The sequence below is a fragment of the Mustela lutreola genome, chromosome 8 (genome assembly GCF_030435805.1).
Source record: "Mustela lutreola isolate mMusLut2 chromosome 8, mMusLut2.pri, whole genome shotgun sequence".
In the NCBI taxonomy this organism is placed as follows: Eukaryota; Metazoa; Chordata; class Mammalia; order Carnivora; family Mustelidae; genus Mustela; species Mustela lutreola.
In genome coordinates, this window is record NC_081297.1 from 72,021,441 (window position 1) to 72,047,577 (window position 26,137).

Genomic DNA, 26,137 nt, shown 5'->3' on the forward strand with positions numbered 1-26,137 from the left:
TTGTACATTTCAGCACCGATTGGCCATCTTCTGCACACAATATGCTTAGCAGGTATAAATCCTGGTGTGAAAACATATCTCAAGAATTGGGACACAAGTGAATGTATTCATTTTCAGAATATTTATTGCCTACCAACTACGTGTCAGACTACTCTAGGGGCTGGACATGCAGTGATAAAGACAAAAAAATAAAAACTCCTGCCTCTCTTGATTATGTCATTCAGGAGTTTACTTTCCAGTGGTGGAGGCTGTATTCTAGTGAAATGGTGAAGTGCAACATGGGAGAGTTTTAAAGTGTCCATTTGGTTTTCTTTTGACTTAAAAATACATTGTTGCCATCACTTTTGCAAGTAGACCATTCCTGCCAGTCTCCTTATCCATATGGTTGAGGAATTTTAAAACATGGTAATGACTTGGAAGGGACCTTAAAGTTATAGGTTTAACTCTTTCATTTTACAGATGGAAAACTGGAAGTGATTTACCTAAGTTTACCCATTGTATTACTGAAAGATTGAAGACTAGGCCTATAGATCTCCTCTTGTTTGCTTTTCTCAACCATATTTCTTATAGTTTCCAAGTTGAGGTCGGAGTCTGGCTAAGTGACACTTTGAAATAGTACAGATGGTGCAGTGAGTTCAGACACCCCTGTAAATTGGGGTGATTTAGTTAATCAGAAACAATGGTTTAGTAAAAGACAAATAAGATATCTGAGCTCCAATCCTGGCCTTTTCATTAAAGAAAAACCATTTAACCTGGCCCCTAAATTTCTTGTCTTTTAAATTAAAGGACAGGCAAGTTGGTGAGAATATTTGCGTAATACCTGGAGTCCTTTAGACGTAAGGCATTCGTGTGAAGAGATTTACAAAGCACCTGGCATATAAGGCTAAAAAACTTTAGCTATTCTATTATTAATCACACAACCTCATAATAATTACAGATACCATTTTGCAGATGAAGACTTTGAGAATTACAGGGCTTAAGCACAGTTTCCAAGGTCCATCAGTGAAGAGGCTGAGACCCTGGGAATTCTGACTCTACTAGTTCCTTTATAGTGCTTTAAGATTCTTTCAGTTTTGGGGCGCCTGGGTGGGTTAATCTCTGCCTTCCGCTCAGGTCATGATCTCAGGGTCCTGGAATGGAGCCCCACATGGGGCTCTCTGCTCAGCAGGGAGCCTGCTTCCCTCTCTCTCTGCCTACTTGTGATCTCTATCAAATAAATAAAAATCTTTAAAAAAAGATTATTTCAGTTTTTAAGATCACTATTTTACAGAAATTTGGACTTGCTGTGAAACTAGGAATATGGGTAGAAGCACTACAAGCTGAGAGTAGAGGAAAATATTTTATGCAGAAACCAGCCATGTGGGTGAAGGAAGAGTTTCGGGAAAGGAATACATGAGTTTCATCTGCTCTGTTTGCCAGGAGGCAGCTTTTCTGATGGGGAGTCTGATAGGGAGGTAGGGATAAAGTGGGATCCTTGATTGCCAAGCTATGGTGTCTGAGAGCCTTAGCAAGATACCGGATCAGAGTGGTAGCCTGGTGTCAGTATTTTATTTTTAATCTGGTTGTATATTACCGAATGGATTGGGGTTGGGGGTGGGTGGAGCTTCTGGGACCCTTTAGAAAGTTATTGCCAGAGTCTATTATGAGATGAGGCATCTGGTACATTGAGGTAATAAGACTTGGGAGATAAGTGTTCTTTTCTTAGTCAACAGATAGCATTCAGGGAATATGTAAACTCGTTATTTTAAAAAAAGGGGGGGCTTATGAGTTTTTGTGTGTGTGTGTTTTTAAGCAGCACTATAGAGTACTTTGCGGGGGGGTGTGCAAAAGAGTGCATTTGGAATTAAAACCAAGGTTAAATTCCTGGCTTTGCCATCTTCTAGTTATATAATGCAGAAGTTACCTAACCTCTTGAGTCTCGGTTTCGTTTCCTCTAAATTAAGGGCGACAATACCTTCTCGGTAGGGATTTGCGTATAAAATCAGTATTTTAAGGCACCTAGCAATGGCGCTCAATATTGGTTCCCGCCTTCCCCCAGGTATCCCTCGGGCTGAGTCTGCGGAGCCAAGGACCCCCGACCCCCGAGGCCGGGAAAGCGGTTCTACCTGGAGACCGCGGCCGGGCACTCCTCCCGAGCCCGGCTGACCTCCGATCGCCGGCCCCACCTGGGAGCACACTTCCCGCGGGATGATTGAGCATCCTCCGCCAGAGGGGCTCGGGAGCGGATGGGCACTCCCGCCAGCCCGGGAGGCGGTGGGGCAGCGCGGAGAACCGGGCGGAGAGGCTGCAGCGGCCACCCCCACACCGTCCGCCCGCGAACTCGCCGCGGGTGCTGGGCCGCGCTGGCCGCGTTTGAAGTCTCCGGCGCCGCCGCTGGTTGGCCGGCGCGGGTCACGTGCGCCCAGGCAGGAGTTTCCCCGACAGCTGGAGGCTGCGTGGGATCCGGCGGCGGCTCCCGAGCTCGGCGGTGCGGCCTTCCCCGCCCCCTCCTCCCTCCTCCCCCGCCCGCTTCCGCCCGGCTTATTATCCTCCTTATTGACAAACAGAGCGGCCGCGGCGGCGACTCTCGGCGTGCGTTTGTAGCCAAGCCATGGGAGACAAGAAGAGCCCGACCAGGTAACAGCGCCCGGGCCCCCGGGCCCGGACTGTGCAGGCGGCGGGGCCCTCGCGCCGAGCTTCGGGCGGCCGTCTCGCTTGCCGCCCGGGCAGCGGGGCCAGAACGGGGGCGGCGCCGGCGCCGCTGCTGCGCTAGCGCTGCCGCGTGAGGAGCCGGCGCCGGCCGCCCCACAATGGAGCCGCGATGGCGGCGGCCGGAGCGGCAGCCCCGGGTGTCAGAGCGGCGGCGGTTGCGGCCGCGCCCGCGCCCTCCCCCTTCCTGACTTCCCTCCCACTCCGAGCCGGAGCGCGGTGCGCCGGGGGCCCGCGGGGCGGGGGTCGCGGAATTGGGGCGGGGCGGGGGCGGCCGCAGGGCCCGGGCGCCGGGCGCGGCCTGCTGGTGACCCCGCGCCGCGTCGTGTCCGGGTTGTGTCCTGCAGGCCGAAGCGGCAGCCGAAGCCGTCCTCGGATGAGGGTTACTGGGACTGTAGCGTCTGCACCTTCCGGAACAGCGCCGAGGCCTTCAAGTGCATGATGTGCGATGTGCGGAAGGGCACCTCCACCCGGTGAGTCCCGGGCCTGCCCCGCGCGCCGCCGGCCGCCCGGGTCGCGGCGCAGAGGACGCCCCTGCGGCTGCCGCCCCCTCGCGTGACACTCGCAGACCCGGCGGGAGGAGGCGAGACCGAGGTGGTGGCCGCGATAGGAACTGGGTCGGATTGATCGCGACCCGAGCGATGGTTTGCGGTGAGGGGTCATTGAAGAGGCCGTAACGTTATTTGCTGCCAAGAGAGAATAAATTATTTAAGAGAGGCATTAGCTACTGCGATTTAATTCGTACTGCTGGGTATAATGGCCCCCCCCCCCCCCATTCCGGGTATAATAATGTGGGCTGCATTGTTGTGTTAGTGTGTAGGAATCAAAGAAAAACCATGAAATCCTCTGTGGAAGCAGAAGATGTAATTTAATTTCGTTCTTCAAAAAAATAAAAAGTATCTGATTATAGAATATACAATAGGTTCAGCTTCCTTTTTTAAAATATAGACGTCTGGAAGGGTCAGATCAGGATTTTGGTTAGTACTTTTATTCTTATTTTCTAAGATTTTATAAATAGTTGGAGGTGAGCCCAGTCACAGGGATACATTTTCACTGAAAGTATCTGAATATTTTTAGTTTGATTAAATGGCAATCTATTAGACTATACAAATGAGATGAAATGATCTCTGCCTATTTTCAGTATTTTATTGTAGGCTTATGTTATAATAGCTCAGTCTTTTTTAAAAACCACTTAAGTGAATTAAGTGGATAAAGAAAATCATACAGGAAATTCAAAGTCTGACATTCTTGATCTGCCAACACTTGGTTACAGGGTTCCTTTGCCTTTATAGGAAAGTAGCCTTTAATTTGTTATAATCATGTGATTTATAGCCTAATACATATTTTGGGGGGGGGGGTTAAGTTTTATTTTTAAAATTTATTCAGTTTATTTAAAACAACCAGTTCATCCATTTCTGTCCTCCCACCTCCAATCTGATATGAAAGTCATATGTATAGCCTAATATTTAGATATAATGTATTTTGATATTAGAAAGTCTGTTAGAAACTATGCTCTCACAATACTGTACCTATACTGATGTGATATACTGTTGCTTTTAAAAAAGGGCTACTCAATATTGACATGAGATTTATATATTCTGTAGAAGTTAGATTTCTAAAAATGAGATATCCAGATTTTTAAACACCATTTATAACAATTTATTAAAATTTTAAAATGTAGAGAAAAGTGACTGGCAATAATTCAAATTTTAAGATTTTAGTTAAGCTAGCTGCTTTTGACATACATTTTTGTGGATCATAATATGCTTTTTTTACATTAATTTTTGTTTACTTTGGATAAAATGTATTGAGCATTTTTCATGATATCCTTTAAGAAGCAGAATTTAAGACATCTTCTAAATCCAAGGGAATATAATAGACCATTCTAAAAAGAAAGAAAAGCACTTATTTGCTGAAGTGAGTGTGGCAACTATTTTTGGACCCGTGATTTAAGTGTTCTGAAAAGTGGAGTATATCTTTATATAAGGTTGGATTTGGTTGAGAATATGTTTGTATATCTGTGTTAGTACTTTGTACTTCTTAAAACACTCCAACAATTTTTAGAAAATGGTTTTTGGAGGCAGGAACTTTAAAGTGGAGATAATTATTACATCTTAATCTCTGGTACGATGTTGTTGCTTTTTGTTGTTCCCTCTCTATTTTCTTGTAGCCATTAGAAAAAATACTGAAACTAGAAGAGCCTATATGTTTATTTGCAGGGACAGCAAGGAAGGGGGGAAGCTGTTGTCCTACTCCACAGCCAGTCTTGGGGTTAGAGGAACCCTAAGAAATAGAGTAGGTGGTGGCAGCTCAGAAGAGAAGAAACAGGCTGAATACCTGGCACCTGGAAGAAGAAGGAATAGAGTGCACAGGGGAGTTGGCCCAGGACAGAGAAGTGGGCCTAGTTTAAAAGAGGCTTGAGGCCCACATTGGGGCCCCTGATATTTTTTTACCAGTACATCTGAGCTCTTGTAGATCCAATTTTTAGTGGTGGAAACATTACTTGAGGAGGACTCAGAGAAGCATTGTCATTTGGATTGAAACTGAAGAGGCTCTGGGCAACTCACCAGAAGTCTAAGGGACACTCTGTTCCTAAAAGTAAGTGTTCTACAGTACGACCCTCTTAGCTTCTTCCTTCTTCTCTCTGAATTGTCTCTTCTCTTTTGATTTTTGGCCCTAAGTTAAACCTAAGAGCTCTAATTTCTGTGTTATCTGTTATTTTCCTGCCACTGTTTCTGCAATTCAGAGTGGAATCCATGTTTGGATAGAATATGGGAACAAGGCATTGTTAATAGGACAGATTGACTTCACCACAAAATATTTCCCTCTCTGGTAATGTTAGAAAAACAGGATTACAGAACACTAGTGAGAAGCAAAAGTTTTAGGAGCTGGAAGAAATAATTCTATACAACTGACGTGTTAATTAGCAGTTAGGGTAATTTCATGTGTAAGGTTGGTGATTCTCAAAGCAGGGCCTGGATAGCGGCTGAGCAGGAGATGTAGTTTGCTAATGACTTGTTTGTGTGACTGACCTAAGGGACTTGAATTGCTTGGGTCACACTGACCTTTGAACTGATTTTGTCTGGAAGTCGCCACATGTGAGGCCAAGTCTCAGCCATTCCAGACATTTGAAACGTCTTTTCTTTTTAAATCTCCAGAGAAGATGGAGCCCACGATTTCCTTCCAAAGTCTACTAACAGTTTTGTCTTTAAGGAATATTGAGTTCAAATCCTTTGTATTCCAACAGAAGGCACCCCCCCCCCTTTTTTTTTTGGCTATATCCTTGGTAGGTCATGATTTTCTGCAGAATAATTATGCAGTGAAATGAGGTCATATTCATAGTAGCATTTTAAAATAAAACATGATTTGAAGTAGCTTCAGTTTCTAAATTGATCAGTTATATTCTTTAAATTAATGCCATTTCTATGATTAAATTTCAGTTTGTGCTTGCTGGCCTTAAGTAGTTTAAATTTGATTAATCTCTTTTTTTATCCAGAATCTAAATAACTAGATAGTTCAAGTACCTGAAGTTTTCTACTTTGTGCTCTTTTGAGGGAAGCAATGATAAATGTCATACTGACAGGAAACATTTAAAAAAGAAAAAGCTGGGCGCCTGGGTGGCTCAGTGGGTTAAGCCGCTGCCTTCGGCTCAGGTCATGATCTCAGGGTCCTGGGATCGAGTCCCGCATCAGGCTCTCTGCTCAGCGGGGAGCCTGCTTCCTCCTCTCTCTCTCTGCCTGCCTCTCTGCCTACTTGTGATTTCTCTCAAAAAAAAATAAAAATAAAAATAAAAATAAAAAAGAAAAAGCTACGGTGACAAATTACTATCAAAGGTACTATACAGCCTCCTTCATCTTTTTATCTCAAGTTTTTATATAGAAAGAAATGTCTCACATATAAACCTCAGAAATGTTAGGAAATTAAAAACCATTCTAAATCATCAAAGAAAATTTACTATAGTGTGAATAAGGGTAGTATAATCAATGTATAGTGATTGAGTTAAAATGGTGTCTTAACTGCCACTTCTTATAGGTATGGAAATTACAGGTGGCAGATAATTTAAAAATGAGAATGATGAAGCAAATTTTTGATTTTGAAATGTGATCTCAGTGAGAATATATAAAACACCTAGTCTATAGTGGGCTTTTCAGGTGTAATTTAAAGTATAACAGGTAATGTTTATTTTCTCCAGTTAAGTTGCAACAGTTCCCTTAGATGTTTTAGAGATGTTGTTTTAGAGAACAATGAAAAAGATTTCACTTGGAAGAAAGGCCACCTGTGTTCTTAACCATTTCAACTACTTCAACGTTCAGCAGTGTTCACTGAACATCTTAGTTTATATAAGGGTTGAGCTAGGTATTGGGCATACAATGGTGAGCAAATAGATGTTTCTTTGTTTCCTTTGTAAAATTTTATGATTTTTCAGAAATACCTTGAATAGTATCAAATACCATACATGCAGTAGTATTAGTAAATCTTCATGTATACGTCAAAGAGGTTGAGATTTTCTCATTTTAAAAAAGTAGTATTTGGACACCTGGGTGGCTCAGTCTACTGGGCATCTGCCTTTTGCTCAGGTCGTGATTCCAGGGTCCTGGGATTGAGCCCCACATCAGGCTGCCTGTTTGGCAGGGAGCCTGCTTGTGTGCGAGTGCACACATGAGTAAATAAAATCTTTAAAAAATACGTCAAAAATTTTTTAAAATCATATTTGTAACTGAACACAGTAATATTTAGGATCTGACTGTTGGTAAAAAGGTACCTTATTTCAGCTTCTGTAAAATGGAAGTAAATTGTTTTAAGATTTACATTTTGAAGAAATCTAAAAAAAAAAAAAACCCAACTATTTGATAAAAAATCTTTTCAGTATTATTGTTATCATAGTTGCTTTTTGTCTTCTAATTTGAGGTTTCCTGCAGATTCTCCTACTCTTGATGTAGGAATGGGAGAAAAAAATCGAGGGCCATCTAGGTCCGTTTGTTTTTCAGAAATGCAGAGTTCCCCAATCTTCCTTATCTGTCTGAGGAGACTTTCCAGCTACTACACAGCTGTTGTTTAGAGATTCTTTATTCTAGGCGCTTGGTTGGTTGGTTTTTCTCTTTCTATCTTGGGTTAGAGTAATCACAGGAATTCTTTTTTTTTTTTTTTTTTTTTTTAAGATTTTATTACTTTACAGTGAGAGAGGCAACAAAAGCAGAGGGAATGGAAGAGGGAGAAGCAGGCTTCCAGCTGAGCAGGGAGCCAGATGCGGGACTTGATCCCAGGCCCTGAGATCATGACCTTAACTTAACGCTGACCCATCCAGGCACCCAGGAATTCATTATTTACAGAGAAATTCCCAAATTGATTAGCAGTTGGATTAATGGTTTTCAAAAAGTGTGATCTGAGGAACCCTGGGGATCCCTGAAACCCATTTAAGGAAGTCTGTAAGGTCTGAACTGTTTTCATAATCATGTTAAAATGTTACTTGCCTTTTTTCCTGTGTCAACACTGCAATGGTAGTACAAAGGCAAGGGTGGGTAAAACTGCTGGGCCCTTAGCATGAATGAAAGCAGTGGTAACAAATCGCTATCTTATTTATCATTATCTTCACCACTATGCATGTGAAGTAAAAATAACACTAGTTTCACTTAAGAATGTATTCTGTTTATGAAGCAGTAAAAGTTACTAATTTTAGGAAGTTTCATGTCTTTTTTAATATTGTTTGATGAACTGGGAAGTTACAAGTAAAGTACTTCTGTTGCATACCAGAATATAGTGGTTGATTCAAGGGAAAGCATTTGTGTACTTGTTTGAGTTGCAAGAGGAATTAGCTGCTTTTTTCATAGAACACCATTTTTACTTGAAGGAATGCCTGGCAAACTATGGGAATTCAGACTCAGGTACATAGCCGATATTTTCCTGAAAATGAACATAGTGAATCTGTCACGTCGAGGAAAACAATAGATAGTATTTGTTTCCAATGATAAAAATTGAACTTTCAAGTGAAAACTAGAGTTTTTGAAAATGTGTAACTGTGATAGTTCCTAGTATTTTAAAGATAAAGTAGGTGGTGATACCAATGAACGTAATATGATAACTTATCATGAAATTTGTTGATATTTGGAAGATTTGCATAACTCCGTGAACCAGTATTTTCTAATAATGTATGATGTTACAAAACCATGCTAGATAATCCATTTAAAGTACAAAATAACGAATAGATTTTAAGGGTCTACCATGAAAAGTTTGTTGTTGTGGTTTTACATGTCACATTGCAATTAACCTTTGAGAAATAACTACTTGTGTGTTTTCAGAAATAGGCTATTAAAATACTCCTCCCTATTCAACTACCTACTTGTAGGAGTCCACATTTCCTTCATATTCTTGAACTGAACCAACCTACTACAACAAATTGAATGCAGAAGTAGATATGACATTCCAGATGTCTTCTGTTAAGCCAGATATTAGAGGTTTGCAAAAGTATGCGAGTACTACTCTTCACACAGAATTACTATTGTTTTGGAAAATACAGGTTTTTAAAATAAAAATATTTATATTAAAATGTGTTTTTTATTTTTTAATGAACTACTATATATTAAAGTTTTAGTTGTTTTTATTTCTAATATAGTAATTTATTTCTTGCTAGATAAGGCTTACATAAACAAAAGCTTTTTTAACTTTGAGAGTTGTACAGAGAGCCTGAGACCAAAAAGTTTATGAACTGCTGGTGTAGGGCTTGCTAGCTTAGGTTTCTACAGTCCAACAGATTTTTTTCAGCAGAGATTCTTTTCCTTTCATTTATCCTTTGTTGAGTAAGATCTCCCTGATAACCTAGTGACCTACTTCTTAAACTCAGTGGCCTATCTCACTCTTCTTTCCATGTCACCTCCATAGTATTTGATGTTGGTAGCCTTTTTTTTTTTTTTTTTAATTGAAATTCTCCCTTTTTGATGTCTCTAACACAACTTATTCCTAGTTTTCCTTGTATATCTCTGAAATCAATTTCTACACACTGAAAGCTGGCTTCTTCTCTATATACTTCACTTTGTACGTGGCATAAACTTTCTGGCATCTAAGCCAGAAACTGTCATTGTCTCAACTTTGATTCTAATTTATCATCTCCCATGCCCTGTCTTTGGATTGTCTCTTATATCTCCTTTTTCTAGTTTATGTTGCTGTAGTTTAGAAGCCTATGTCATTTCTCTCATGAATTATGACAAATTGGTCTCTTCTCCACAATGCTGCTAACATTATCTTCAGTATGTTTTTTGAAACTATGTGACTATGCAGGTCCCTTTATTTAAAAAAAAAAAAAAAAGTGAGAGACATCTCTCCAGTGAATAAAGATCTCTTCATTGACTAAAGGTTGAGATCCTGAGGGTGGTATTCAAAGCTATATTATTTATCTCTGAACTGTCTTCCTACCTTTGTTTCCTGCTGCAAATCCCAACCAATCTAATGCTCGATCAGCACTGAAGTGTTTTCATCAAATGGCCCTTCTGAAATTTTTTTGGGTTATAGCCTCCTCACCCCAACTCTTTTATTGATTCAGTCTATGTAAATGTATATGTAATTATTCCTAGAGAATCACCATGTTGTAGTAGTATCATCTAGATGTTTATCTGCCTTTCTGGGCAGTCTTACCCTCTTTGGTATCCTCAGAAGCTAGAAAAGTAGTTGGAATATTATAGGCACTTAAACTTTTTCAGCCAACGTTCCTTTAAATTTTATTCTTGCTATTTGACACCTAGCATTGCTTTTCCAATAACTTTTTTTTTTAAAGTTTATTTATTTATTTTGAGTAATCTCTATACCCAGCGTGGGGCTTGAACTCAGGACCCTGGGATCAAGAGTCACACCTTCTTCTGACTAAGCCACACAGGCACCCCCCAATAACTTTTAGGACTGTGTAAATGTTATCAGACTATTTTGTTTATAATTTGTAGGTATATATTTTAGCATTACTTTTTAAAAATATTTCACATTTTTGTCTTGTATTTTGTTGCTATTATTTCGTTCAAAGCAAGTGTTTACAGTAGACTAGTAACTGAGATGAGTGACCCTGAATCTTCATATCTTTTGTCTTTAAACATGGAAATAGTATTTTTATAATATAGTAATGTTATAATACAATATGTGGTTATTTTGAAGAATTAACATAAAGAACTATTGCATCTCTTTTATGTACTTTTTTCTGTTACTATATTCTTGTCATATACTTAAAAAACATGTATGTGTGCAAGTAAAAAAATAATAATTTGCATCTCAATTCTGAAACATTTTTAACTTTACCATTTTTAATTTAACATATAACAATATATTAGTTTCATATTTCAAGGATGATAATGTGCATGAATACCTTAGCATTTTTATGGTATAATTTTAGAAAGTTGCTTATTATTCTTACCTCACAACACTTATATAGGTCTTGTTCAGATTTTTGAAATTTGCGTAGCATGGCTAAAAATGGGAAGTATTTCTTGACTGAAGTAAAGTACTAAAGTCATGAAAGAGTACACTATATTATGAAATATATTTTATTCCTTGACTAAATTTTAGATTTTCTGCTGGGGGCTTTTAAAAGTTAGATAGTTGATATTGAGGGCTTGTCCAAACTAGAATATGCCAAACATAGATTTGTGATATTTGAGATTGTTTAATTGAAAAATAGTTTAGAATTCAGATTTTGCATTTGATGAATTTACAGTTTTAAGTTAACAAACAAATTAAATTTAATTATAGTTAAAATGGAACTAATTTTTACTTTTTATGATTGAGATAATCTTTTACTTATGAACTTGTTACTTTTAAAGATGAATCAATTATATAAAATAGCAGACACCTATACAACTGTAGAAATTAGGCAGACATTAAAGAAGTAATGGAATTTTCCCTCATCTTGTGCTTCTTTACTATTTCTAGTTGTCCAGAGTCAGACTAACAGGATTACTTGCTGATATTTTTTACAGTTCTGTTACCGTTTTGCCTACTGAGGTAACTGCTTATTCTTCAAAATGTAGTTTATGTCTCTGTTCTCTTTGACCCAACCAAAACATGCCTTCCTTTATCTTTTGTGCAAAGGATACATTATATGTACCTCTGATTGTGATCTTCATCAAGCTTTAGCATTTCTTTATAAATTTAGGCTTGATTTTTGTCTTTCTCATGAAGCTGAATATTCTAAGAGGACGAATTATCCAGAGAGAGGAGGGTGGCTCTTTGGTTAAAGTTGTGAGAGTAGCCGTATTCTCATTTTAGAATCTGAATAGTACCTCAGTTTGTGATGCTTATCGTCTTATCATTTAGCACATTAGAGTTGTGCTACATGTATGCATTTACTCTCTTGATGAGTTTAAGGGAACTATGAGCTTTTTGTTACCTTTTTCAAAGATACTTGACAAAGTACCTGGGAAATAATAGGTGTTCAGGAAAAGTTCGTTGAGAGAGGAGTATACATACTAGAAAGGAAAAATTGTAACTTTTTTAAATATATAAGCTTTGAAGAAGTAATTCTTATGCAGGTTGTGTAAGTCATTTGGAAAAAGAACTCTCTTGTATACATGTATGAATTATCAGAAGTAAATGGTCATGAGCAAAATTCTAGAATTCTGCCCAAGCCTCATGAAAACATACCATATGCCAGGAATTATGCTAGGACTGTAGAATCGTGGATGAGACCCAGTTCCATACTCAAGAGAGTTTGAATTCTAGGAAAAATAGATAAATGGTATTTGGTAATGAGTAAAAAGAAGAAGGAATTTAGAATTAATTTTCCAACATAGTCCTAGTTTTTGGAGAAGTCCTGTGCTCAAGTTAAGAAGGAAATCAGTTGGAGTGCCTGGGTGGCTCAGTGGGTTAAAGCCTCTGCCTTCGGCTCAGATCATGATCCAGGGGTCCTGGGATTGAGCCCCGTGTTGGGCTCTCGGCTCAGCGGGGAGCCTGCTTCCTCCTCTCTCTGCCTGCCTCTCTGCCTACTTGTGATCTCTGTCTGTCAAATAAATAAATAAATAAAATCTTAAAAAAAAAAAAAAAGAAGGAAATCAGTTATTGCTGTAGTCATTATGAGTCAAGCCCTTTTGGTTAAGTGTGTTTTAACATCATGGCCAATTTCTAGTTTGATCAGTTAGCTTTCTCGTAAGAAATTTAAGCCAAATGAAACTGCCATGTCACTATTAGGTAAAACCCTCTTTTTTCTTCCTGTATAGGTTTATGTGTATATAAATATGAATATTTTTAAAAGGAACTGCTGTTTTTAAGGTGATAATTGTCATATAATTGAAGTAAGATTTCAGAGAACTAAAATTATTTGCCTGTAACAAATTTACGTAGGATGGTATAGATTGTTGTATGTATAGATATTGAATAGTTAATAATCCCAGAAACCATCTTTTTTGAGAATAGAATAATTTTATAATGGAACTGAATTTAACATCTTTCCCAGCTATCTTACTGATTATATTTATGGCAGTGATTTTCAGTGTGCTACTCAGTTGTTTTGTTTTGTTTTAAAGCATTGTTGAGAAAATGAAATGAGTTAATTTCTAAAAAGCCTTCATTAGATTGGCTCACTAAATGGTAGCCATTACTATTAAGGTATATATTTGAAAGAATATTTATAATGTATTGCTGTAAAATTAATTTTGTTATTGGTGGTTTCTGGAGGGTAGGAATTAAGTGAAAGCAATATCTTTACATTATTTATTCAGGTGGTGATTTTCTGTGTTCAGAATGTTTTCCTACATATCCTTCCATTTGCTGATCAGATCACCTTATGTGGAGGAGAGGAAGATGGTCATCAAATCACAAATTGTGTTAGAGCCTAGAGTGAAATGAAGATTGACTACTAGTTGATCTTTTTAATCCTTTTGTCTTTCATAAAGAGATGTATAAAACTCTATTTGAGTGAAAGACTTCGTTGCTTATTATTTTCTTTAAGATATTAGAGGACCAGCATATTTTGGTAGAAAGATTAGCATTTTTTTTGTTCTTTTTTTTTTAAATTTTTTATAAACATATATTTTTATCCCCAGAGTACAGGTCTGTGAATCGCCAGGTTTACACACTTCACAGAACTCACCATAGCACATACCTTCCCCAATGTCCATAACCCTACCCCCCTCTCTCAACACCCCTCCCCCCAGCAGCCCTCAGTTTGTTTTGTGAGATTAGGAGTCACTTATGGTTTGTCTCCCTCCCAATCCCATCTTGTTTCATTTATTCTTCTCCTACCCCCTTAACCACGCCCATGTTGCATCACCACTTCCTCATATCAGGGAGATCATATGATAGTTGTCTTTCTCCGATTGACTTATTTCGCTAAGCATGATACCCTCTAGTTCCATTCACGTTGTCACAAATGGCAAGATTTCATTTCTTTTGATGGCTGCATAGTATTCCATTGTGTATATATACCATGGAAAGATTAGCATTTTGTAGAGTATTAAGTTTTCATTCAAGATTTAATGAAACAGGTTTTTTTTAAAAATACACATTTTCATTTTCCTTAAAAAATCATCTTTCATAGCTTGAAATTTTAGTGGTATTGCAAATACGTAAAATATGTCCTTGTGATTTTAAAAATTATTTAACGAGTATTTACTGAATACTGACCATGTTTTGTTTATTGGCTTTCATGGTTGTTAAAATCTCTGACTTCCGTTACATGATCTATGATAATATCTAGAAGATTCAGTAGGCACTCCATTTTGCAATATTGTTAATTATGGGAAATTACAGAATTCCTGAGAATTTTAGAGCTGGAAGAAACCTTTCAAGAGCTTCCATGCTGTTTAGTCATTTCCTGAGACAGGCTAGTTTTTATAACTTGAAACCGTAGTAGTAGAGGGAGAAGATTGTCTTCAGAGGAAAGATCTTGAGGGGTTTGGGGTAAAAATGTTGGTATTAAAACTTTTGAAATAGGTTGAGGCCACCATTGTTTGCAGATCCTTCCTGATTGGAATTTTGAGCTCAGTTTAGAGGATTTCTTGTTGCTATACTGAGAACTGCCAGGTGAAGCATAGCAATTTGCTGGGTGAGGTCTTTTCTGTTTGTTCAAACTCATGGCTCTAGCCTAGTATCCTCTTGGCAGGTAAGAAAACCGGCCTGGAAAGATTGTAACTGTTTAAAAGTCAATAGCTTGTTAATGTCAGATTCAGATATTTGGATTTCTAGTCGTTTTTAATCACCTTGCTGTGGTAACATTTAAATTTGTTAGCAAGTAACTTCTTAAGGATTTCTTCTTATAGATTTCATATACCGAGATCTAGTGCTGTATGTCTTGATACTTTCTAACATTAATCCTTCTTCGTATAACAAATATAAGAATTTATCTTAAAACTGGGCTAGCAGTATAGGAAATGAAGAACAAAATGACAGCCCCAAAAATAATGAGTATTTTTGAAGTGCAAATGTTAACAAACTTCATTTTGGTGTTTTTTATAGTAACACTTTTTTTGCAGTGTATCCTGACTTCTTTGATATCATAGTATTACTTAGAAGAAAAATCCCTATGAATGTAATTTCCGTCTTTTATGGCGACAAAATAAAAGTCATTAATAGTATAATTAATAACCAATTTGACTACATGTATGTATATGAATGTATGTGAATAATAAAAAGTTTGTGCAGTCCACTGGCAATTTTTAGACATGAGTTAAAGCACTTCATTTTTACATGTTTTGTAGTCTGATCAGGGTTCTTCTGCACACTGTCATACTTCATAGGATGCACTAGGGACGATCAACCTATAACAGCAGCAGGTAGCTTATATTTGATGCCAGCAAGGTGATTGCTCAAAAAGTAGAGCTCTAGGCACATTTGCAGAGAAGGCAAAATTTTTTTGGTCTTCTATCATCTTTTTTTTTTTTTTTTTTAAAGATTTTTTTTTTAATTTATTTGACAGACAGAGAGATCACAAGTAGGCAGAGAGGCAGAAAGAGGGAGAGGGGGATGCAGGCTCCCCGCTGAGCAGAGAGCCGGATGTGGGACTCGATCCCAGGACCCTGAGATCTTGACCTGAGCCGAAGGCAGTGGCTTAACCCACTGAGCCACCCAGGTGCCCCTTCTATCATCTTTTTTTCCATCCTTTTTTGCTATTTATTTTTGGTCTCCCCAGTGCCCAAAGTCTCCTCACTATTATTCATTTCTAGGTTGCCTTTTTTTTTTTTCCTAGCTTGCTTGCATTCTGAGCGGTTCTGATTCCTTTATTTTCTTCACTCCACCAACAGTTTTTCCTTTACTAGAAAATCTTTTTTGTTTTATCTGTTCTGTAAATCTGAATAAAGTAATTGTTTCAAGTGTAACTATAAAGAACCTGAGTATGGGGGATAGTTATTTCTTTCTTAAGGTAGTAACTCTCATTCTGATGATAAAAGTATTACTTGTTCATTGAAGATACTGAAGAAATTGAAGGGGGGGTGCCTGGGTAGCTCAGTCGCTAAGCGCCTGCCTTCAACTCAAGTCATGATCCCAGGGTTCTGGGATCTAGCCCCGCCTTAGGCTCCCTGCTCTATGGCAAGCATGTTCTCCCTCTCCCACTCCCCCTGCTTGTGTTCCCTCTCTAGTTGTCTCTCTGAATAAATAAATAAAATCTTAAAAAAAAAAAAAAGAAATAGAAGGAAAATAGGAATGCCTGTCATCTCTCCAGCCAGAGATAGCTACTTCTAAAATGTGTTTCCTTTCTTTAAACGTGGATATTAGTGTTTTTTTATTTATATTAAGTTTAGTGAACATACAGTATATTATTAGGTTCAGGGTAAAGTTGGTGATTCATCAGTTGCATGTAACATGCATTGCTTGTTACATTAAGTGCCCTCCTTAATGCCAATCACCTAATTACCCCTCCTCCTCCATCCACTTCCCCTCTAGCAACCCACAGTTTTTTCTCTAGAGTTAAGAGTCTCTTATGGTATGTGGTATGGTGAGTGCTGTGAATTGTGTAAGACTGATGAATCACATACCTGTAGCCCTGCAACAAATGATAAATTATATGTTAATTAAAAAAATTATTTTTTAAAAGATTTATTTATTTATTTATTTGACAGACAGAGATCACAAGTAGGCAGAGAGGCAGGCAGAGAGAGAGGAGGAAGCAGGCTCCCTGCTGAGTAGAGAGCCCAATGGGGGCCTTGATCCCAGGGCCCTGAGGTCACGACCTGAGCCGAAGGCAGAGGCTTTAACCCACTGAGCCACCCAGGTGCCCTAAAAAAAAATTTTTTTTTTTAAGATTTTTATTTATTTATTTGACAGAAAGAAATCACAAGTAGGCAGAGAGGCAGGCAGAGAGAGAGGAGGAAGCAGGCTCCCTGCTGAGCAGAGAGCCCGATGCGGGACTCGATCCCAGGACCCTGAGATCATGACCTGAGCCGAAGGCGGAGGTTTAACCCACTGAGCCACACAGGCACCCTCCCTGTCTGTTTTTATCTTAAGTTTATTTTTCCTTCCCTTCCTCTATGTTCATGTTTGTTTCTTAAATTCCATGGATATTAGCATTTAAAAGTGGAAGTTGAGGTGTCTTTCTTTAACATGGAAGAAAGGAGGAGACTTCTAAATCAGGGGAGTTCTCTGACTTCCCAAGATAGCTCTCACATTGACTTGATTCTTTCTGCCCTTCAGTATGCTTCACAAACACCCGTCCTAGGGAATACTTTTTTGGGGAAAAAAAAAAAAGCCAAGATTTTGGAAAATGCGGTGTATCCTTTCTTTGGAGTTTAATAAATTAAAAGTTCTGAGAAGTCCTCCAGTAGAACTTGTTTTAGCTTAGTTCGTTGAGCAGTTCTCAATCGCACCTGACTGGTTTTTTGTTTGTTTGTTTGTTTTATTTCCTCTCTACTATAATACAGAACTTGTTGGGGCATACTGTTTTGTAGACCCTTGCTACTGAAGGGTGGCGAAATACCACTGGCATAGACATCACCTGGGAGCTTTTGGAAATGCAGAATCTCAGGGTGCCATTTGACTCAGTGTCTGACTCTTGACCTCAGGGTTGTGAGTTCAAGTCTCACAATGGGTGTAGAGATTATTTAAATAAATAAAACCTTAAGAAAAAAATATAGAAGCTCAGGTCCCACCAAGGATTTATGAGTCAGACAGAACCTGCATTTCAGCAGGATCTCTAGATTATTCAATATGCACATTAAAATTTGAGAAGCACTGCTCTAGTTTTTTTCAGGATAAGCTAGTGAAGTGGGCAAGGCTTTGACATATTCATTACATTTGAACTGCATTTTCCAAAGGTCTTTACTCTTTTGGGGGTGCATGTATGGGTGTTCATTTGTGTACAGGCAGGTAAGGATGGGTGTGTCTGTTTATGATGCCTCCTCTCTGGCCAACACTTCCCTCATGAACTCTTATGTTCAAAAGTGCCTTCTCTGTTAACACTTCCTCCTTCTTATCCCTGTTTCTGATATCCGTACACAGCCATACGTCGTTCACCCATACAGCTCATTCAGGCTTGACTTTGGGAAACCTGTGAGAGGGCAGGTATCAGGAAGTAAGTGAGTAGAGAAGATGTGTTTGCCAGTTAGAATCAAGTAAGAGGTTTCTTGGGAGTGGAAGTGAGCTAGCCTTCCCTCAGGAGAGCTCAAAAGTTTTTAATTGTGTTGATTGGAGCCCTGAAGTCTTATGAAATTATCTCACTGCTTGTCACTGGGAGCAAGCAAGTTGGGCTTCATGCTCCCACACTCCACTTCAGCCACATCATCTGTGCTTTTATACACTTTATTTATTGGGATTTCTTTTAATTTTTATTTTTGAAAGATATTTTTCTATCAGAACATTTTTTCTTTAAAAAACCACTGCCCTCTTCCATCCATTTAGTCTTCTACAACTAAATTCTTCTGTTCAGCACAAGGCTAGGTTAATTGTAACTGGACTGCTTATCCTCACATTTCAAAGATGAGCTAATAAGTTTAGTGTAGTGATGGGTGAATTTGAAACTTTCTTCCTTGAAAAGCCTTTTATTCCTCCCTGTTTCCAGATTTTATTTATTTATTTGGCAGAGAGAGTACAAGCAGGGAGTAGCAACAAGCAGAGGGAGAGGGAGAAGCAGGCTTCCCACCGAGTAGCAAGCCTGATGCAGGGTTCCATCTCAGGACCCTGGGATCATGGTCCAAGCCAAAGGCAGATGCTTAACTGACTGAGCCACACAGTTACCTCTTTTTAAATTTTTTATGTGTATTCAGCATAGTGGAAAGCAAAGCAAAAAACAAAACAAAACAAAACAAAAAAACCCCACAAAAAACCCATATATATGTATGTATTTCAGGGTTTCCTGCCATTAAGTACTATAGTGCTATAGTGGTGAAGACTTTGGACTCTGGAGCTTGATGGTTTGGGTTTAAATATTTGTCCTACCCACCACTTACTGCCTGTGTGATCTTGTGAAAGTTAATCAACTTTTTGAGTCTCAGTTACTATGTTTATACAGTGGACTTGATAATAGCACTTACTCATAGAGTTGTGAAGATTAATTGAGATAATTCTTATAAAGTACTTAACAGAGTGCCTAGCATATAGTAAGTCTTCAATAAATGTTAGCTTAAACAATCAAATACATGAATGGTGATATAATTTAAGTGTATAACAGTCCCCTTTGTCAAGCATGTGGGTTCAGGTATGCTCTAACAAAACCAGAGCATAAAAACAAGTGTTTTCTACTAAAAGATAACATTTCCAGAAATTGCTTCAGGGAGAATTTCACCTACCTCTCCCCCTACCTCCCCCTCTTCTTGTTTCCTACCCTGTTTGTGCCTGCAGGGTGTGTGTGTGTGTCCTAGTAACTTAGTGTGGCTTGTCGCAGAAACATTGGGGCTTACCAGTAAAAATTTTAACTTTAGGGGTGCCTGGGTGGCTCATTCGTTAAGTGTGTGCTTTCAGCTCAGGTTATGATCCCAGGGTCCTGGGATCCAGCAGTGCATGGGGTTCCCTGCTCAGCGGGAAGCCTGCTTCTTACTCTCCTACTCCCCCTGCTTGTGTTCCCTCTCTCGCTGTGTCTCTCTGTCAAATAAATAAATAAAATCTTTTAAAAAATAATAAAATCAAAAGCACTTTAGTAGTACAATAGTGGTAAGCAGTGTCTATAGACTTAAGAATTGAACAGTTAAAAACAGCATTTTTTTAACATAGTTTGCCATAGTTAAAGAATAAATCTGTTTCCAGGATTGAATTGTCAGAAAGCATGTTGATTGTCTTTTTAGGCCACTTTTATCTTCTGGTATATTATGCTGTTTCTTCTACCTTGCACTCTACAGTCCTTCACAGTTTCTTTCTTAATTTTTTTTGTAAGATTTTATTTACTTATTTGACAGAGATCACAATTAGGCAGAGAGGCAGGCAGAGAGAGAGGAAGGGAAGCAGTGATGCGATGCGGGACTTGGTCCGAGGACCCTGGGATCATGACCTGAGCCTAAGGCAGAGGCTTTTTTTTTTTTTTTTTTTTAATAGTATGTTTACAAGTCTTTTTTTTTTTTTTTTAAGACTTTATTTATTTCTTTGACAGAGAGAGAGATCACAAGTAGGCAGAGAAGCAGGCAGAGAGAGATGGGGAAGCAGGCTCCCCGCTGAGCAGAGAGCCCGATGTGGGGCTTGATCCCAGGACCCTGAGATCATGACCTGAGCCAAAGGCAGCGGCTTAATCCACTGAGCTACCCAGGCGTCCCTAAGGCAGAAACTTGAACCCATTGAGCTGCTCAGGTGCCCCTCTTTAATTTTTATGAGTGCTCAGGTATCATCTCTCTAGAAACATTTCTTTATCTCTAGGCCAGAATGAATGTCCTTTCAGTTACTCTTGAAGCATTCTATGCAAAAATGTGATGATTGTAATTACATAGTATATTGAAATCATTTTGTTTCTGTTTCCTTCTTCTTTCCAGGATTGTAATCTCTTGGAGAGCAGTATCATTTGTCCTGGAATCACATTTCAGCTTAAGTCTCCACCTTGCCATTTATAGCCCTATAACCATATGGCTTTATGGTGATGATTCAGTGTGATAAATGATGTAAGGAACTTAGCATAGTTTTTAGTTAATAATAATGATAATAATTATAAGTTATATTAGTAAAAATTCCCAGTGCCTGTCACTATGTCTTGCATAGGTATTGATAATGCTTGACTGCAGAGGCTCTTTATCATTTATCTGATTGCCGCTTTAAGCTGTTTTCCACTTCTTGTTTTCTAAGGAACATTTATATTATATCATTTTATTTCAGGAGTCTGTGAGTTGGATAGAATATGTTTTATTATGCCCATTTTACTTGACAAAAGAACTTGTATTATTCAAAGTTATCTTCTTACTCAACTTTTTCAACAGTTTAAAAAATGTTTTCTTTTGCCATCAGTATAATATATTGTTTAAACCACAACCAATAGCAATTTATTCGTATGTCATGCTTGCTTGTTTGTTGAATCTGAACTAGAGGTAGAGAAACCATTTAGTGGAAGCCATTACAATAGTTTACCCAAGAGATAGTAGTCCTGAACAAGGACAATGCCAGTGGGAGACAGAAATGCATAGATTCTAGATATATTTAGAAGAAAATTTATAGGATTTGATGAGTGGCTGGATATGGTTCTGGGAGGTAGGAAGTTGGGTTGTATAGAGGGAAGAATCAAAGATGAATCCCAGGAGTCTGGCTCAAGTAAGCAGCTTTGTAAATGTGTTTTTCATTGACATAGGAAATAGGAGGATAGACAGTTTTGGGGAAAGATAGTATTTCACTTTTAGATTTGTTGAAGTTCAGGTATCTGAGGGAAATCTGAGAGGGAAGATCTGTGAGACAATTGGCCATGTGGGGCTTAAGTTTATGAAGGAAAATAGGGCTATAAATATATACTTGGTAGTCATCAGCATACATGATTGAGTTGAAGCTTTGGAGTAGGCAAAACAGATCAAGGAGAGAGCAGACTGCATAGCATGAGAAACTTGAGAAACATCACTACGTTTTTGTGATGGTAGAAGAGTGTCCCACCAAGACAAGGAAAGAATTAGAGAAGGGGAAATAGGGAGAAAGAAACCTAGGGGAGTGTAATGTTACAGAAACAGGGAAGAGATTTTCAAAAGGAGAGGATGTCAAAAGGTGAGCCATGTCAAATGGCCTTTCATCAGATAGAATCTTAATTTTTCCCTTGCATTCTGTGTAATGTTTATTTTAATAGGTGTTAAAATTTTTAAGTTTTAACAAGATAATAATCGTGCATAATGCTTGTACTAGGCTTTTCATGAAAGCTACAGTAGTTCTATCTATACGTTAAATAGAGGAAGTTAATATTGATAGGTCCTGACAGGAGATGAGCAAAACTGTGTTAGTAATCTAACTTTCTCAAGGAAGAATGCTCTGATTATTTAGTAAAATCTATCATTAAGCCTGTACTTTTACAGGTAGCTCCTCATTATAGGTACAAAAATTAATAGACCTAATTTAAATAACTGGGTCCATCTTGGTACCAAGAATTTTTTAAGTGCTAAGTAAATGTAATTGCATAATTGTGCGGGGGAGCATGTATGGTTTAAAGAAGCTCTTCTGTTTTTAGAAGGAATGAATCATAGCACTCTATTGATCAGCTAACCAAGCAAATCACAGCACTTTTCATAAAACTGTTGGGTTCATAAAGTAATAGTTATCTGTGGAGCATATTGGGTTTGATGTGGTTGTTGATTCAGATTTTATGAGTGCTGAATAACAAAGTTATTATTTAGAATATAGGCAGTAGTTTGAAAACTATCACTGTTGACTTCAGACTGTATTGGAATTTATGTTAGAAAAATTTGCCATTTTTTAATAAAATCAGTTGTATACAGAAAATGTGCACTTAAACGTTTTACAGATGGTTATTAAGAATTGCTTTGAAAACTAATACAGGTTTTAGAATTTGGTCAGATTAATTTTAATATCAGAAGTTGAGAAAACAATTACAGAGTAAAGAAAGGTTAGACATGCTGGCATAATTGTTGTCATTGAGAGGACCATTAGCTGTTATTTTTGTGTGTTAACTTGGATACTAACTATAGTTGGTGTATAAGGGATTACATGTGATGCTTCTAACATTTTGGACTAGGATTAGAAAAATGTTTCCTTGGACTAGAAGCTATAAAGAATAGATGATATTAACTGTCTATGGAAGTATACCATTTTAAGATACAGTTTATAAATTGTGCTTAATTAAGGGACCTGGGGTATCTGTTAAATTAGGAAGATCAAAATATTATTGAAGATCAATTAATGTGATTAAGGTATCCTTAGGAAGAATGAGTAGAATGATGTAAAAGAAAAACCACACAGCATTATAGCAGTGGAGAGTTGGTTAATATTTAGCATAGTATAAGGTGGTACGAAGTAAGATGCTATTTGGTCACTAGAATACTTTATTCTGGGGTCATGGTAATGTAGTCATTATTATATTAACTAGTTCTTCACATCATTCAAATAAAAAAAGTAATTTGTAGACGCAGTAACTGGTTTCAGGGCTGCTACTGTACCCTTAGTCTGTGCATTATGCAAGTCTCTGTTAATGCTTTGGCCCTGTCCGAATATGTTGATACTGGGAAGGAAATACTCTGACTTATTAATCAGTTTGGTGAAATTGGTTGATAGAATTCTGTCATTGAATTGTATCTGCTTTAGCTTTAGGTTGAATTTTTGGACCTAAAAACCAAGAACCAGATCAAAATTGGGACCCCATCCATCAATTCATAGGTATTATTTTTCTTAGTTCCCATTTAGACAGCTAATTGGCTTTTGATTTATCACTTTTAGCTTAATACTAATTACTTATGTAAAGCTTTCTATATTAGTTATCTATTTGTGTACTGTATAACAGATTACCCCCAAATCAATATCTTATCCCCTCACCCCCCCTTTTTTTGAGTCAAGAATTTGGAAGCAGCCTATCAGGTGATTCTGGCTCAGGGTCTCAAGCTTAACTGAGGGAGGATCCATTTCCAAACTTATTCATGTGTTTATCAGAATTTAGAACACCTGCTTCCAGGTTACTCATGTGGCTGTCAGCAGGCCTCAGGACTCTGGCTGTTGGCCAGAGACCTCAGTTTCTTGGCCTCATGGGCTTCTCCATGGGGCTGCTCACAGTATGGCAGCTTGTTTACTCCAAAGCAAGGTATCTGAGCGAGAGCCCCCCCAAGCGAAAGCCAGTCTTTTTATAAACTAATTTTGGTGTGATATCCTGTTACTCTGCTAAATTCTCTTCCTTAGAAATGAGTCACTAGGGTGCCTAGATGGCTCAGTCGGTAAAGTGTCTGCCTTCTACTAAGGTCATGATCTCAGGGTCCTGGGATCAAGTCCCACATCCGGGGGAGCCTGCCTCTCCCTTTGCCTCTGCTGCTCCCCCGCTAGTGCATGCCCTCTCTCTGTCAAATAAATAAATAAAATCTTAAAAAAAAATTCTTCTGTCCAAAACAGGGGTTCTAGGGAGATAGATCTTCGCTGCTATCATCCTTCCCCTTTAGCTTCCAAACAATTTGAGTATTAGTACCTTTACCATCAAATGTCAGTCAAAAACATAAATAAATACTGTTTTTCTCGTATTTTCATTTTAGGATGTGTCAACAGTTGTAAAATTCTAGCTTATAAAAATCAGGTATTTCAACATGGAAAGCAATTTGTATAAATGTTTCTGGCAACTTTTGAAGTCATGTAGCTTCCTTTAGTAAAGTAAGTCTAATGTAATAACTGGTTTTGTAGTATTAGCAAGATATAATCTGTATGTTGGTGTGATTATGCTATTAATTAGTTTAGTTTTGTAGTATTAGCAGATGTAATTTTTATATTGTATTAGATAATAATTTATATATTGGTGTGATAATAATAGTGATTTATTAACTGCTGCCTGAAATATTTCATTAGTTATTTTCAAATTATATGTATTTCTAAAAAAAATCACAAATGTATAGCGGTATTTGGAATTCAGTTTTTTTTTTTTCAAAGATTTTATTTTATTTATTTGACAGGCAAAGATCACAAGTAGGCGGAGAGGCAGGCAGAGCGAAAGGGGTAAGGAAGCAGGCTCCCTGCTGAGCAGAGAGCCTGATGCGGGGCTCTATCCCAGGACCCTGGGATCATGACCTGAGCAGAAGGCAGAGGCTTTAATCCACTGAGCCACCCAGGCACCCCTGGAATTCAGTTTTAATATTAACATGTTCTTATGGCTTTTATGCTGTTAAGTTGTGATTCCTAATTAGTAACATAAAGTACTTTGTTTATCTTGCAGTATAAAGAAAATGTTTTCAAAATAATTGTGCCAAAATAAATAAGTTTAGAATTTCTTTATGTATTTCTTTTAGTCCTTAGACTATATCCCTCTAAAGATATGTAGAATTATTTGAAAACCATTTCTGGGTGGTTATGTCAACAGTTTGATACATAGTGAGATTCTGGGCATTGTTTCCAAATGTCTGTTTGCTTGTTTTATTTATTTATTTTTAAAGATTTTTATTTATTTATTTGACAGAGATCACAAGTAGGCAGAGAGGCAGGCAGAGAGAGAGGAGGGAAAGCAGGCTCCCTGTTGAGCAGAGAGCCCAGGGCAGGGCTGGATCCCAGGACTCTGGGATCATGACCTAAGCTGAGGGCAGAGGCTTTAACCCACTGAGCCACTCAGGTGCTCCTTCAAATGTTTTATTTACCTTAATTCGTTCTACTGTCCTGCAAACTAGGTTCTGTTGTTACCTTATTTTACTGATGAATAGAGTTTTTGCCATCTTGATTTTAAGTTAATTTACGTTAACAAGAAAATAGTACTGGTTTTGTTTGTTTCTCTATGGGTTGCTGTACTGGGATAAAACTGAGGGAATGAAAATTTTAATTAGGAAGTGGGATTATAATTTGGGGACCTTGAAGGTAGTATATCATGAGACTGAAAGGGCAATAAGTCATAAAGGACTCAATTCAATTCAGATATAAACATACATACCCCCCCATGTTTGTTTACATATGAGCCATCAATAACATCACTTAAATATGTGTGAATATGTATATAATATTAAATTTTGTTATGCTGTTACAAGATTCTAAGTCCAGGATTTACTGTGAACAACCTTCTACAGCCATAATACCTTACATTAGAATTTTAAATCTTAATTGATAATTAGAAAATAAAGTGCCTGCAGTCATCACAACCAGTTGTAATTTAAATTGCTTCTAGCTAAAATATAATGTTCAAATCAGTGAGTAATATTGGAAGTGAAAGTTAACTACCACAGTTTTTTCTGACCAGTTTTTTCACAAGTTCATATTGATTTTATGAAGTAGATTTTCATTACTGAAATGCTTGATTTTCATTCTTAATTACTGAGTACCTTTTTGTGGATAAGTGTTGTAATTATTAGAGCTTACACAAGATAGTTTTGAATAGAGCAGCCTAATTTCTGGAATTTCTTTTCTAAGTTATTTTGATAAAACCCATGTAAGTTGAACTTACAGCATGATAACAAACAGCTTTCAATGCTGGTCTCTAAGT

The 26,137-nt window shown here is 38.0% G+C and overlaps 1 protein-coding gene across 4 annotated transcripts in view; it reads left to right on the forward strand.

The window, feature by feature from the left end:
• The first annotated feature begins 2,455 nt into the window (after positions 1-2,455).
• Positions 2,456-26,137, forward strand: part of YAF2 (YY1 associated factor 2) — a 76,898-nt gene continuing 53,216 nt past the window's right edge. Inside the window, exons 1-3 of one of the 4 annotated variants that reach the window (XM_059185635.1) lie at positions 2,456-2,616; positions 3,036-3,161; positions 4,908-5,291. In XM_059185635.1, the coding sequence (XP_059041618.1) occupies positions 2,591-2,616; positions 3,036-3,161; positions 4,908-5,109 (354 nt within the window). In that variant the 5' untranslated portion in view covers positions 2,456-2,590 and the 3' untranslated portion in view covers positions 5,110-5,291. Of the gene's footprint in view, positions 2,617-3,035; positions 3,162-4,907; positions 5,292-26,137 lie in introns of those variants that run through there. The other 3 variants (XM_059185633.1, XM_059185632.1, XM_059185634.1) reach the window with 3 other exon arrangements.